Raw genomic sequence first — 13,104 nt, 5'->3', positions numbered from 1 at the left:
GGTGTAGAGGAAACCTTCAGAAGACAGGTCAGCAGGACCCTTGAAAGGGACTGTTAGGACCAACAAGCATCATTCCAGAGGGAGACCAGGAGAGGTGACGTGGCCAGTGGCAAGGGATGGGACTGTCTTGGGATGAGAACGGAGCAGGAAGTGGAGAAGACACTGGAGATCCAGCGAGTGGGTCTGAGAGACCCAGCCAAGGACAATAACCTGGTTGTGGTGAAGCATGGGGACACACTGAGTGTTTCCCAACAGGCCTGTGATGTGGGGAAGACAGGAAGGAAAGTGTCGCAAGAGCAGGGCTCTCTTCCTTGCCTTCTGCACATTTCTAAGCTCCTCCCCCTCCTCACAGTTCCCCAGGAGCTCACGGTTGCAAAGGAACAGCGAAGTCTCTCGGCCACTCAGCAAGACCACAACCATCTGTGGGGGTCTGCATCCTCTACATTTGGAGACGCCCGGAAGACAGAACGGCACACCCCAGGCAGGAAAGCATGAGGGGGACAGGACTTTTGAAGGGGCCACAGCTGCTGCTGCTGCTGCTGCTTCTGCTCTACATCTCAGGTAAGAAAAGGCAGGGAGGCTAAGGGCAACTTGTTGCTGGGCAGTCGATGCAGACTCATGGAGACCCGTGTGTCTCGGGGTAGAACTGCATTTTGTACAATCATCACGACTCTGGCCTGTCTGGATCTGATCGCCAGGCCTTTCTTCTCCGTGTTCTGTCCAGTCACCAGCCTTTCCGCTGGCAGCACAGGGTTTCACTGTTTGTGCCACACGGACTCCTGCTCAAGAGGAGATGCCTAGTGAGAGGCTGGTCTGGGTGGCACGAGGGTATGTGTGAGAGGCAGCAGGGCCAAAAGGAAGGTGAAGAACGCAGACTGGGCCACAGCAGGGGCTGGACCACGAGCTAGAAGCTGGGGGTCCCCCTACTGCACCTTGAGCATGAGAAACTTAGGTAGAGTCCTTCATGCAACCCCCATCCCCATGCAGACAGCCCAGGAAGAAGAGGCAGATTGTCCCCCCAAGGAGCACTCTGTCCCCAGCGAGGATCGGTGTGGGGAGCAGGAAAGGCCCACACCATCAAAGGAGCCAAAGAGTGTCATAGCGACAGCACTTCAGTGGAGGTGACTGCAGCGGGGCACAGAGAGGACTGTGAAGAGCCTTAGGGGTCAGAAGTCAGACCAAGGTGGATTCAAAGCCGCTTTGTGTGTAACCTTGAAACGTTTCTTTGACCGCTGTGCACCCCACTGTCCTCTTTTCCAAACAGGCAGCAAACAGTAGGTCCTTAAGAAGGCTGTCATTAGAATTAAGCTCTTGGCTCAGTATCTTGCACATAGTAAGTGCTCGGTAAATGCCATTATGATGTTGGTGGTGGTGACAAGGACACAACTGGGCATATGGTGCTCAATGGCATGGTGGGGAGGAGACTACAAAGAGATCTTTGGAGGTGGGAACTCTTCCAGTGACTCCACTCTGAGGCAGCAGTGGGGACAACTTTCAAGTTGGGGCCACCAGGCCTTCATACACAGGACAGTGTTCCAGAAAGCAAGGGGCTCCTCTGGAGAACTACAAGTAGGATTCGGAGGCTAAAGCTGAGGGAGTTCTTTCTTGGCTCTCTATCTTTGTAGGGTCTCCGTCCTACAAAGACCTAGAAAGAACACACACTATGCATTTATCACCTAGAATCGCCTAGATTCAATCCATTATAATTGTGCCTTATTTGTTTCTTATGTGTATCTCTTGGTGGTATATGCATGTCTATATGATTCTCTTGAAATTGCTCAAAGCATGTGTGGAGTGAGTAGAGGCAGGGAGGCTGGGGGAAGGAAGCAGGAGGTAGACATCCCTTTCAAAATAATTTACAGTGATCCAAATGTCTCCTAACTCTGATGGTGCTTGGACTCCCTTTGACCTGTGGTCTGGTGGCTGATGGGTGGTGGGGGGCAGAAGTGACAGGAAAAGTGTTTGATGGGTGACACCCCCTTAATCTTCATTCCAGGGTCCCAAGCAGATGACATAGGAGAGGAGCAAGAGTGCCTCACGGAAGGAGCCAACCTGACGGTGCTCTGTCCTTACAATGACAGAAAGTACGGCTCCAGTCTGAAGGCCTGGCAGCGGGTGAGAAGCCAGGGCCCGCCTGAGACGCTGGTGCGGACGACAACCAAAAGCCTAGAGGCAGAATCCGTCCGGTCTGGAAGGTTCCTGCTGGAGGATTTTCCCACGGATGCCGTCATGAAGGTCACTGTGATAGGATTCCAGAGGCAGGACGCGGGGCTGTACCAGTGTGTGATCGACCTCTCTCCTCAGGACCTCTTTGTCCTGCATCATCCCTATCGCCTGGTCTACTGCAATGGTGAGAAAAAGAAGGGGTTTTGTTGAGCTCCCCTCCTTAGGTAGAGTCAATTAATGGTGGGCCACACAATGGCCATTGGTTTTGGTTTTATATATAGGTATACCTATGCCTATACATATATAGGTGTAGTATGCACAGACACATCTACGGGTGTATATATGTACACATATAAACCCTAACAGTACAGTGATTAACTATTGTGCTGCTAATGCGAACGAAGGTCAGCAGGTGGAAAGGTTGGCTGTTCAAACTCACCATCTGTCCGTGGGAGAAAGATGAGGCTCTCTACTCCCATAAAGATGAAAACCTCTGAAACCCTATGGAACAGTTCCACTCGGACACTAGGAGTTGCAAATCAACTCAGTGCTGGTGACTTTGATTTCTATGTAAAGGACATTTGTAGTCAAAGCGAGTGGACAATTTTAATGAACAAATCATGGGAATTTTCTACAAACTCTTTGTACATACACCGCGAGGCAAAGCTAGGTCCAAAAGCATTGCTACTAGAGTTCTAGCTCCTCAGTGCTCGGGTTTATTCCTAAGAAAATGGGTTTAAGCATATTGCTGCAGCCAATGGATGGCTGCAGACAAGTTCTCTCAGTAATGCATTTTTCTTAGTCTCCTTAGAGTTCGGTCAGAGCACGGATTTTCTTAGTCTCCTTCGAGTTCGGTCAGAGCACAGATTTCTGAGGGGATCGGTTGGGATGTTCAATTCAAGGCAGAGAGATTGGGTGCAAGGATCATAGAGAAAATAAATAATATTAAGAATAAAGAAGGGATGGTGACAAAGTAGGTGGTAATCTTCACGCAGTTTCCTGAAGGACACAGCGCATTCATGAGGAAAGCATCTCAAGAAAACAGAAACGTCCTTGGGGAGAAAAAGGTCTGGCACGTTTCCCTGAGGAAACGTTTTTGCCATCACAACAATTGCCCCCTGCTCATCCTGTGCGAGTAGCAAGCACGGTCCTCTAACAACAGTACGTAATGTGTCGTGTTTCACACAGATGCATAGTCTTGGACATTTGAATGGGAAATGTGCATTTTATTTTAATGTTCCTGGGTTCTTAGTGAAGCCCCATGAAAACCAAACTCATTGCCATCAAGTCAATTATGATTTCTAGCGACCCTACAGGACGGGGTAGAACTGCCCCTGTGGATTTCCAAGACTAACTGTTTACGGGACTAGGAAGCCTCGTCTTTCTCCTGAGAAGTAGCTGATGGATTTGAACTGCTGGCCTTGCTTAACCACTTAACATTTAACCACGACATCACCAGGGCTATTACTGTGTGTGTGTGTGTGTGTATGTGTGTGTGTGAGAGAGAGAGAGAGAGAAAGGTGCCCTAGTAGCATTGAGCTGTCAGTGGGCGATGGGAGCACTTGAGGATTAGATCCGGTGTTAGGCTGGGTGACCAAAGAAACAAATCGAGTGATGCTCAGATATGTGTAAGAAAGAGCTTTATATCAAGACGTAATTGTATATCAGGAAAACGCCCTGGCCCAGTTCAACTCAAGTCCATACGTGCAACACTAGCCCATAAATCCCTCTTCAGACTCATGAAGACTCATTCAGTGATGCGGAATGCAGAAAGATCACAGGCCGGTGGGTGCAAAGCTGTGCGGATCCCACGGCAGTGGCCACATCACAGGGCTCAAAGCAACCAGGGTCAGCCAGCAGGAAGGTGAAGGCAGAGAGAGGGGGAGGGTCCCAGGACCCTTCCTATGAGAAGGCCACGCCCACAGGGAGGTACCATCAAGCTGTGACCTGAGTGAAAGGTTAAACTCCATCCCTACACTTTTATATTTTTTCAAGTTGGCATGAAATTATGTAACTACCACAGGTCCTCTAAATGGAGCTCTGGTAGTGTAGCAGGTCCCGTGTTGGGCTGCTAACCACAAGGTCCACAGTTCAAAAGCACCAGGCACTCCCTGGTGGGAGAAAGATGGGGGTTTCTACTCTCATAAGAAGTTGCAGTCTCCGAAACCCACAGGGCAGTTCTACTCTGTCCTATAGAATCGCTATGAGCCGGAATTGACTCGATGGCAGTGAGGTTGTTTTATTTGGGTTTATTATTTTATTTTCTGGAGGTCCTATAAGGAGACTTCACAGGTAATGCAAAAGGTGAACCCACTCAGCTGGTTAAAAGTTGGAGGTTCAAGTTTATCCAGAGATACCTAGAAAGCAGGGGCTAGTGATCTACTTTCCAAAAACCAGTCAGGAAAACCCTACAGAGCAGCAGCTCCATTCAGATAGCATGGGGCCACCTTGGGTGTGAATCCACTCGGTGGGCAACGGAGAACGTTAAAGACTTAGCCTGGGCCACTGAGTGGCAGACTCAGGGCATCCTTGCAGATGAAGCCACCAGGAGAGAAGGAGTAAGGAGATGCTGCGACATGAGAAGAGTGAGAATCCCATGGAAGAGAGCCAGGAGCCTTGGTGGTGCAGTGGTTAAGTGCATGCCTGCCAACCATGAGGTCAGCTATTCAAATCCCCAGGTGCTCCACGGGAGAAAGAAGTGCCGTCTACTCATGTAAAGATGATGGCGCTACGAGGTTGTCCCACTCTCTCTGATAGGGTCCCTGTGAGTCAGAATTGACTTGCAGCAGTGGGTTTTTATTTTTCACTGGGGGAAGACCAAAGTTGAAGATCATAGGCAAGGGCAAGGCCCCAACTTCGACAGGTAGGAAATTCTTCTTGGCTGCCCCTGTGGCCATAAGGCAGGCTGGTCTGCAGAGCAGTGTGTGCCCCAGACACTCTCCCTTTAGGACTCTGTAGCATCGAACTTGAGAAGCCAAGGCTTGACCTTGACTTTACAGGCCCGACAATGCTTGACCTTGACTTTACAGGCCTGACAATGCTTGCGCCTGCCCTGATATATGGCTTCATCCTGAACAAGGGTGTGGTGTTCTCAGTCCTGTTCTTCCTTCTCTGGGAAGTGGGGTCTTGGGTGAGTGGGGCCCAGAGTCAGGCTTGAGAGGACAGAGGCAATTGCTGCAGACCCTGGCATCGAGGCATGATTTCCAAGGGATGCCCCAGAACCTGTCCCCCGACTTATCCTCATTTCTGTTCTGATAAGGTCTTCGGGCAGTGTCAGGGCCAACTGCAGAGAGAGTGAGCCGGGACTGATGTTTGTCAAAATAAAAATGATACTAAACAAAAAATGATATTGAAACAATCATAGAAATGCAGTGTTTATGTAACACACAATTTGCAAGATTGATATGAGTGACCACCATTAGGAATGGGGTTTAGATTTGGGTTTGAGTTTGCCCCTCAGGGTTACATTCTACTAGAGACTCAGAACGTTCAAAAGATTTGAGACCTTCCAGAACAGAATTTATATTAAAACAATTTACCATCAGAGATTTTTTTCCCCCAAAGACCCCAATTCCTGAGGCCAAACAGTCTTTACTGAAAGACTTATTAGGCTATTGTGTGACTCAAAAGACAACTTTAGGAAGCCAATTTCTCAAGACTTATGAGGTTTTGAACTCATAAGATTCAAAAGATCTCAGGGCAATGGCCTGGGTGAACCACCCTAAGTCCACGGACCCCAGAAGTCTGGATCTCAGAAGAATTAAACTTCATTCCTCATGGGCACTGGGCTGATTTAGGCTCTAGGGATGGAATGGATCTTAGAGGCGGAAAGGGCGAAGCGTTTGTAGCTCCTTCAATCTAGGTTTGTCTTCAGAAGAAAAGGTACAAATCTAAACACGATCACATGACAGCATCCTAGCGAGAGTGGCAGAAGAAGGTGGAACAATAACAACAAAGCAGCATAAATGAGCCCAGGCTTCATGGGCAGACAGAGACGGGTGGAACCCACCAGACGGGGCAACTTCGTCAGGTCTGGAACCGAACACAACTCCCGTCATGGAATAATCAACCCTTTGCCATCCAGAGGGCAGCGTTTGCCCAAGACAGAGGGCAGAGGGTTGGGAACGGGGGAGGAATGGAAACAGGAAACCGAGGCAGGAAGTGGGATGAGTGATGTTGCAAGGAGGAGATGGCAGCAGATGAGTGGAGCCCAAACGCCCATGCGTGGTTGGTTGCAAGCCTGATGAAGTAAACCACAGGGGAAGAAAAAGAACAACAAAGTAGGCGGGGCATAGAATCGAGCCTGGGATGAATGAGCTCATGGTCAAAAGCTGTCGGTTTGCATCTCTTTCTCTTTTCTCAGGTGAGGCAGCCTTCCCAGCACAACGCAAACCCTGAGAAGAAGCCTCCTCCTTGCAGCTGATGGACACGCCACCCTACCCTGTGAGAGGCTGAATGGGGTCCCCAAAAATCTGTGCTGTGAATCCTAACCCCACTACCTGATGATGTAACAGCCACAGTCCCTAAATACCCAGCCAAGTGACCAGCCTGCGGGGGGCCCCTGCTTCTCCAAGCATCTGGATCACACTGCAAGCCATTTATTCTTGAGCATTTAGTTGGAAGAAACCAATTTTTAAAAAATAATAAAAGATACATGTGAAAATATGCTCTTCTCAGAGTTACCCAGGCTATAAATAAAAAGACAAGGAGCTAAAAAAGGATCATCCTCTCAGTGTCTAAAATCAAGCGAATGGTTGTGTTGGTCCCTAGCTTTTCAATGGATAGAAACGTGTGTCGTCTTGAAATGATGATGAACAGAACCCGAGGAAGGCAGAGGTCTGCCAGAGAAAGGAAGCGCAGAGGTTTTCCACTCAGTGAGAGCGATAGACAAGTGGGAAGATGAAAACCTTGGAGACGCAGACAAACAAGGCAAGACCCCCGCGGTCTGTCTCTCACAGGCTTCCCTGCATCGTTTTGGCAGTCAAGGAAGCAGCATCAAAGCGGGGCGGTAGCAGGAAAGAAAGACAGAATGTTTATCACTGCAGTTACACTCAAGCGAAACAAAACTCCAAATCCCTGGCAGCAAGTCAATGCCAACTCAGAGTGGTCCTAGAAGTAGCGTGTTGTTGTGTGTTGTGGGCTCGTGGCCACTCTAGAGCACAAAGCAGAACCGCCCCGAGGGTTTCCTAGGCTGCCACGATATGGGAGCAGACCACCACGTCTTTGTTCCCGTAGAGCTGCTGGTGGCTTGAAACCCCCAGTCCTTCCGTCATCAGCCACGCTTCATCAGTGCTCTGTAAAGTGTGGAAGTATAAGAATAAAGAAAGGGGGATATGATGCGTGGGATGGATGAGAATATGGAAGGATGGGAATGAGTGGAGAACGTGATAGAATTTTTCTTTCTCTGTCATTTCAGTGTTGGATGAAATCATTTTCGTTTAACCCAAAAAATATGTGTTTAGATTAATCAGCATTTAGGAATAAGCGTTAATGAGGATGCAGGATAAGTGAATGGTTCTTAACTCTGCCTCCCCTTTCCAATTTCTGGAGATCTTTTAAAACCGATGGATGGCTAGATCCGACCTCGAGAAAGTCTGATTTATCATTGGCTTGTGGTGGGGCATATGCATAAATATAAAAAGCAAAACAGAGGAAAGCCAAACAAACAGGGCAGGTAAGTCTAATGGAATTAGTTACTGCCCAGAGCCCGCCCGTGGGCGTCCTTCTTGCAGCTCTGGTACTCTAGCACCCCTACAGGTCAGACAGGAAACTGCAACCAGAGTGGGTGAGAGATTTGCTCACTTTGTCCATTGGTCGGCTTGGCCACTAGAATCCAGGGTCCCACATTACGGGGTGCCATTTGCCCCCGGTGAGAGTGGGGTGGGGAGGTATAGCTGAAGTCCATCGTAGTTCACCACAATGTCATGACGTCCCTTTATCGATTACTGTGCTGTGCAAGTGACCCCTAGGGTGAGCTGGGAGGTTGGCCACCTCCTTGAAAGCCTCCCCTTCACACTGACACCACCCCCTTTTTCTTCTGGGAGTTTCAGCACCCGACTGAAGTGGACACCGGTCTGCTTCTGTCTTCTACCCTCTCCTGTTCCTCACTGTTTCTTCCCCTTAGCCTGTGGTCCAGAGAGCAAAGGGCTCTGTGTCCAACCAGGGCCCAGGGGCCTGCAAATCACATCTGGCGACACATCCCATATTTATGGAGTTGACTCTGAGACCACACAAGGAGGCAAGGGCTGTTGATCTGAGCGAGGTGGAGGATCTCATCCTGGGCCTAGGCTGCGGCATTCTCAGAGTGGCTGTAGTGATCAAAGGCATGGTTGTCTTAATCAAGGTCTGGATTGGATTCTGGTTCGAGACACCAGAACCTGAAGGTACTTGTAAGATGACAGAATTATAGGGAAAATGTCAACCCTGGGGCCAGGCAGCATCAGGCAGGGTCAAGGGGGCAGGGGGGCCAAGGGGGCTGTTGTGCGTGGCATTGGGGATGCTGAATGTAACTCATTGTGGCAGTTAGTGTTTAGGTTAACATGCACCTGTGTGGAAGTGTCCAAACGACCAATCAGGTCACAGCCTGGTGAAGCGTCCTTGGAGCTGTGGACTTTTCTATGAGAGAGACAGAGAGCTCCTCTTCGCTTGCCTTCAGCCTTTCTGGGATTCTCTCTGCCTCCAGGGGCACCCCCATGTGGGCTGCGGGCCCTGGGAGCCAACCTCTGGGTTGGTGGCACCCTGTCATGTTCCCACTGACCTTGGACCCCTGGGACTGCACCCGCTGACCGGTGATCCCACTTCACCTTGTGTCATCTGCCTTCTCTTACGTGAGTCTGAAGCGGGTTTCAGCTAGCATTGGACTTAGGGATTTGAGTTGGACTGGCCTGGGATGCTTTCTTGAAATCAAAGCACTTCTTGATATATAGCTCCTCCGTATGTATATTTCTATATGATTGCCACTGGCTTTGTTGCTCTAGACAACCCGGCCTAACACGCCAAGGACTGTGGTCTTGATGACCCAGCTCTACTTTGTCCTCCTGGAAGCCGTTGTTGGCACCACTGGTCCACCAGCACCCTCCCTGGGGAGTCCCCTCTGTAGAGTGGGGCTTTCTCCTCCAACTAGAACTGGAGCCGTCACTGAGGAGGAAGAGGGGGAGGAGGCAGATGATTATGTTCTATTGGACTTGTCAGTCCTGAGGTAACACCAGTCAGAGCATTTCTGTTAAAACGGGTAGGGGTTTCAGACATTCTATCTCAACATACAAAGCTCACTCACTCCCATCGAGTCGATAATGACCTACAGCGACCCTCTAAGTCATAGCAGAACTGTCCCTGTGGGTTTCTGAGCATGTAAATCTTACAGGAGTAGAAAGCCTCATCAATTTCCCACAGAGTGGCTGAGGCTTTTGTACTGCTGACCTTGCAGTTAGCAGCCCAACTTGTAACCACTACTCCACCTAGCCTCAGTTAGGCTGCCCTGAGATACTGTCCATGAGGGTCAGCATCAGGGGCCCACCACCTTCTGCAGCCTCTGCCCAGCCTTCCAGTTGTCGGACTACTTCCAGATGGTGCGGGAACAGCTCGTGCTTAGGGTCTGTCCTCGGCTAGCACACACTTCCCCTCCGTTTGCCCAGTGGACGTTCTGTAAACAGAAAACAGCCTCTGCAGGGAGTAGATTTTCTCTCTTTTGATGAAACGAGAGAGAGATGAACCATCTATTCTTTTTCTTGTCCAACCACCCAGTTTCAGATTAAGTTCTCTAGAAACATCACCTCCAAATTTCTCTGCGTAATTTGTTTGCATGTGTATTTACTACCAGAGCTCACAGACTGCACACGGTGCCATTGCTGTTAGCCATCCTCAAGCTGTCCCCATCCTATGGAACTCCATGCATGTCATACCAAAACACTGGCACGTCCTGGGCGATCAGTTGTCAGTTAGATCACTGTGATCCATGGGGTTTTGTTTTTTAAGTAATCGTAGTGGCATATAATTCACACATCATATCATTCAATCGTTCAAGCCTATGGAGAAGAGTCATGCAATCCCCATAATCCATTTTTGAACATTGTCTTCTTGTACTGAGAGCTGTTAGTCCATAGAGCTTTCGTTGGCTGGTTGTAGAAGTTGATGGCCAGGCCTGTCTGCCAGATTTCCTATGGTTGTCTAAAGCAACACTTTGCAAAATGGTCCTTCTGAAAGGAAGCCATCACGGTCTGGAGGCAGAACGCGGACCAGGTGTGCGAGCGCCATGGGTGGCTGGGGTGATGGGGGAACGGGTTGTATCAGAGAGAGATGTGTAGAGTGAAGTGAAGAAGACATGATACCAACACAGGGTGACTGTCCAGAAGAGCTTGGGGAACCGCGTGAAGTCAGGCAAAGAGCCCCAGTCCTCTGTGAGGATGCCATCCTGAGGGCATGGTGCGCGGTGGGCGCTGACTGCCCAGCACGCCTCTCCTTCTTCCTTGGGAAGCAACGTCCCTGCTTCTCATGGAGGCGGGTGCCATCCTACGTGGTTCTACTGATAGAGCTGTCCACACTCACAAGGGAAGATGTGTGACCCAGATCTGGTCGATCAAGCCCCTGGCCACATGGGTTAGTTTAGGAATGAGCACATGAGCTGGCTCGAGCCAATCAGAGTCTCTGCTGAGACTGTTAGAACTATACGGAAGCGGGTTTTTTCTTGGGCTGGCTCATAGATCAGTGAGATATGAGGGTCGTGGCTTTCTGTTGTGTGGAAATGATCTGCCTGGGAATGAGGTCAAAGATGTGCTTGGTGAGAGACGGAGACAGAGAGATGACATCATCTGGCTCAGCTGTGCCCCAAAGCAGCAGCAGCAGCAACACCTTCAACTTCCCGACTGCCAAACCCAAGCTCACTGCCATCGGGTCGATACTGACCCATAGTGGCCTTAATCATCGTCCCTGCTTTTGTTTTTTCATCCGAGAGTGTCAAGAAGTGGTGCTAAACAGGGGTGGGGGGTGGATTTTGCTCAATGTCTTTCAATCAGGGTTCACACACAGGAGGGTTTGGGCTTCCACCCCAGGGACACTGAGCAATGTCTTCAGACATTTTTTATTGTCATAAGTGAGGGAGTGAAGTGCTCCTGTGAACACTGGGAAGAGACTAGAGATGCTGTGTCCTGCCATGCACATGATGACTCTGTGCAGGACGCAGGGCGCCAGCTTCACCCTGGTCCCCTCAAAGCCCGGACCCCTGACAACAAGATTGCGGGTCATTCCCTATCATTTGATGGCTACAGCTCCCTGCGGTGGGAGGTTGGAGTGGAGTCACAGCAGATGGAGGCTGCTTACGAATGTGTCGGTCTCTTACCAAAGGAGGCGGTAAGAGATTAGCACGGACCATTGGAAGAGGGATTCCTTCAAATTGGTACTAAAAAGTTATAGATACCCTCTACTGAACAGTATATATTTAGTGCTTTTAAATATCCTCTCATCTAATTCTCACACATTTATCAGGTAAATACTGTGCTCATTCCCAATTTGCAGATAGGAGACTGAAGCACAGAGAGGCTGAGTGACTTAGCCAAGGTTTCACAGTAGCAGGTGGTGGAATCAGCATTCAAACCCAGATAGCTCCAACTCCTGAATCGGCTATAAGCCTTTCAGCTGCCTTGCCTGCTTGCAATTAGTTCTGATCCCAGAATGTCTAGCAAAAGCTTTTAAGCTAATCTCCAACCCACTTAAATAGGACACAAGGAAGATTTGACCAGTAGTTTACTCTCACACAAAGACTGACCCATCAACCTTCCATCTATGCCTAGTGCTTCAGAATACTATGAGTAAAACCGTAAGAAAGAGCACTGGTCCACACACACTTCTGCTCACCTGGACTCTCATGCCAGATTCAAGGAAACCCAAAGCACTGTTGTGTGCAGCGTCTGCTCCGTGAGTGATCTCTAGAGGTTCCAAAGGAAAGGGAAGTGTTTCTCATGGTTCAGACACCAGAGGTTCTAGACCAGAGGCCTCCCCTGCTTCACCTCGTCCTTAACTCACCTGAGACAAGGAGCACTCAGGTCAGCCTACAGCACCTGGCCTTCTCCGTCCCTCAGGCACACACTTCACTGATCGTGGTGGGATAGGATAGCTACAAGGAAATGCTACTTCGATCTCCCAGGATGCCTTCCCATGAGGCATCATGGGGTGCCGAATCTCCTTGAGGAGATTCCAGGGAAAATGCAGAAGGGGATGCTCCATTGTCTCTGATTGTCCTGGCAACAGTTGGCAAAGATCAAGCCAGGGAATCCAGAGACCAGGGTTCCAGTCTCTACCAGCTTCTCTGGCCCTGCTCCCTCACCCCCGACCCCCCACCCCACCATGTCTTCTTCTCCGGGGATAGCAATACTTACATATCGACCCCACAATACTTCAGTGGGAATGCTCCTTTGGTTTAAACAAAAGTAAAATGTTACTACCGCTGAGGAATAGAGAGCTACGACTGAAGCGATCCAGGATTCCATCCTCCTTGGATCAGCAACCAATGCCTATGGAAGCACCGTCAATACAATGAAGCCAGGTGTGCAGCGGGCAGCCCTGCAAGAGAACTCTTTAAAGGCTCGGAAAAGGAAAGATGTCGCTTGCTTGACCGAGGTCTTCTCAGTCACTCCTGTGCATGTGCTCTGCACAGCGGCTGACGAAGATGGAAGGCGATGGATGCCTTTGAACAGTGGCGCTGTCCACAGCAATGACTAGCCCACAGCCGCCAGAAGGGGCAGAGCAGTCTTAGAAGAAACACAGCCGGAACTCCCCTTAGAAACAAGGATGCAAGACTCCATCTTACTGGGACCCCATCATCACAAAAGGTCAGACATTAGAAAGGGACACTACAGTTGGTCTAGAGGAGGGTGAGCGAAAAGGAGATAGATGGATGCACTGACTCAACCGTGGCTCAGGGAATGACCCCGGGACTGGGCAAGC

General features: G+C 49.8%; 1 protein-coding gene across 1 annotated transcript; it reads left to right on the top strand.

The window, feature by feature from the left end:
• The first annotated feature begins 407 nt into the window (after positions 1-407).
• Positions 408-6,867, top strand: LOC123522230 (triggering receptor expressed on myeloid cells 3-like). Its single transcript, XM_045294742.1, has 3 exons — positions 408-561; positions 1,997-2,350; positions 6,530-6,867. The coding sequence occupies exons 1-3, from the start codon at positions 492-494 to the stop codon at positions 6,562-6,564; spliced, it is 459 nt and encodes a 152-aa protein (XP_045150677.1). The 5' UTR covers positions 408-491; the 3' UTR covers positions 6,565-6,867.
• The last annotated feature ends 6,237 nt before the right edge of the window (positions 6,868-13,104 follow it).

This window comes from Echinops telfairi, unplaced genomic scaffold, assembly GCF_000313985.2.
Source record: "Echinops telfairi isolate 266 unplaced genomic scaffold, ASM31398v2 ScPeMD7_3533;HRSCAF=4204_1, whole genome shotgun sequence".
Classification (NCBI taxonomy): domain Eukaryota; kingdom Metazoa; phylum Chordata; class Mammalia; order Afrosoricida; family Tenrecidae; genus Echinops; species Echinops telfairi.
This window is presented reverse-complemented; position numbering and strand designations above follow the sequence as displayed.

Bases quoted from the DNA above. Each gene is read 5' to 3' on its own strand.
- LOC123522230 (XM_045294742.1), top strand. From the start codon at position 492: ATGAGGGGGACAGGACTTTTGAAGGGGCCACAGCTGCTGCTGCTGCTG. The intron at 562-1,996 runs GTAAGAAAAGGC...TCTTCATTCCAG, and splicing joins GCTTCTGCTCTACATCTCAG to GGTCCCAAGCAGATGACATA. The intron at 2,351-6,529 runs GTGAGAAAAAGA...CTCTTTTCTCAG, and splicing joins TCGCCTGGTCTACTGCAATG to GTGAGGCAGCCTTCCCAGCA.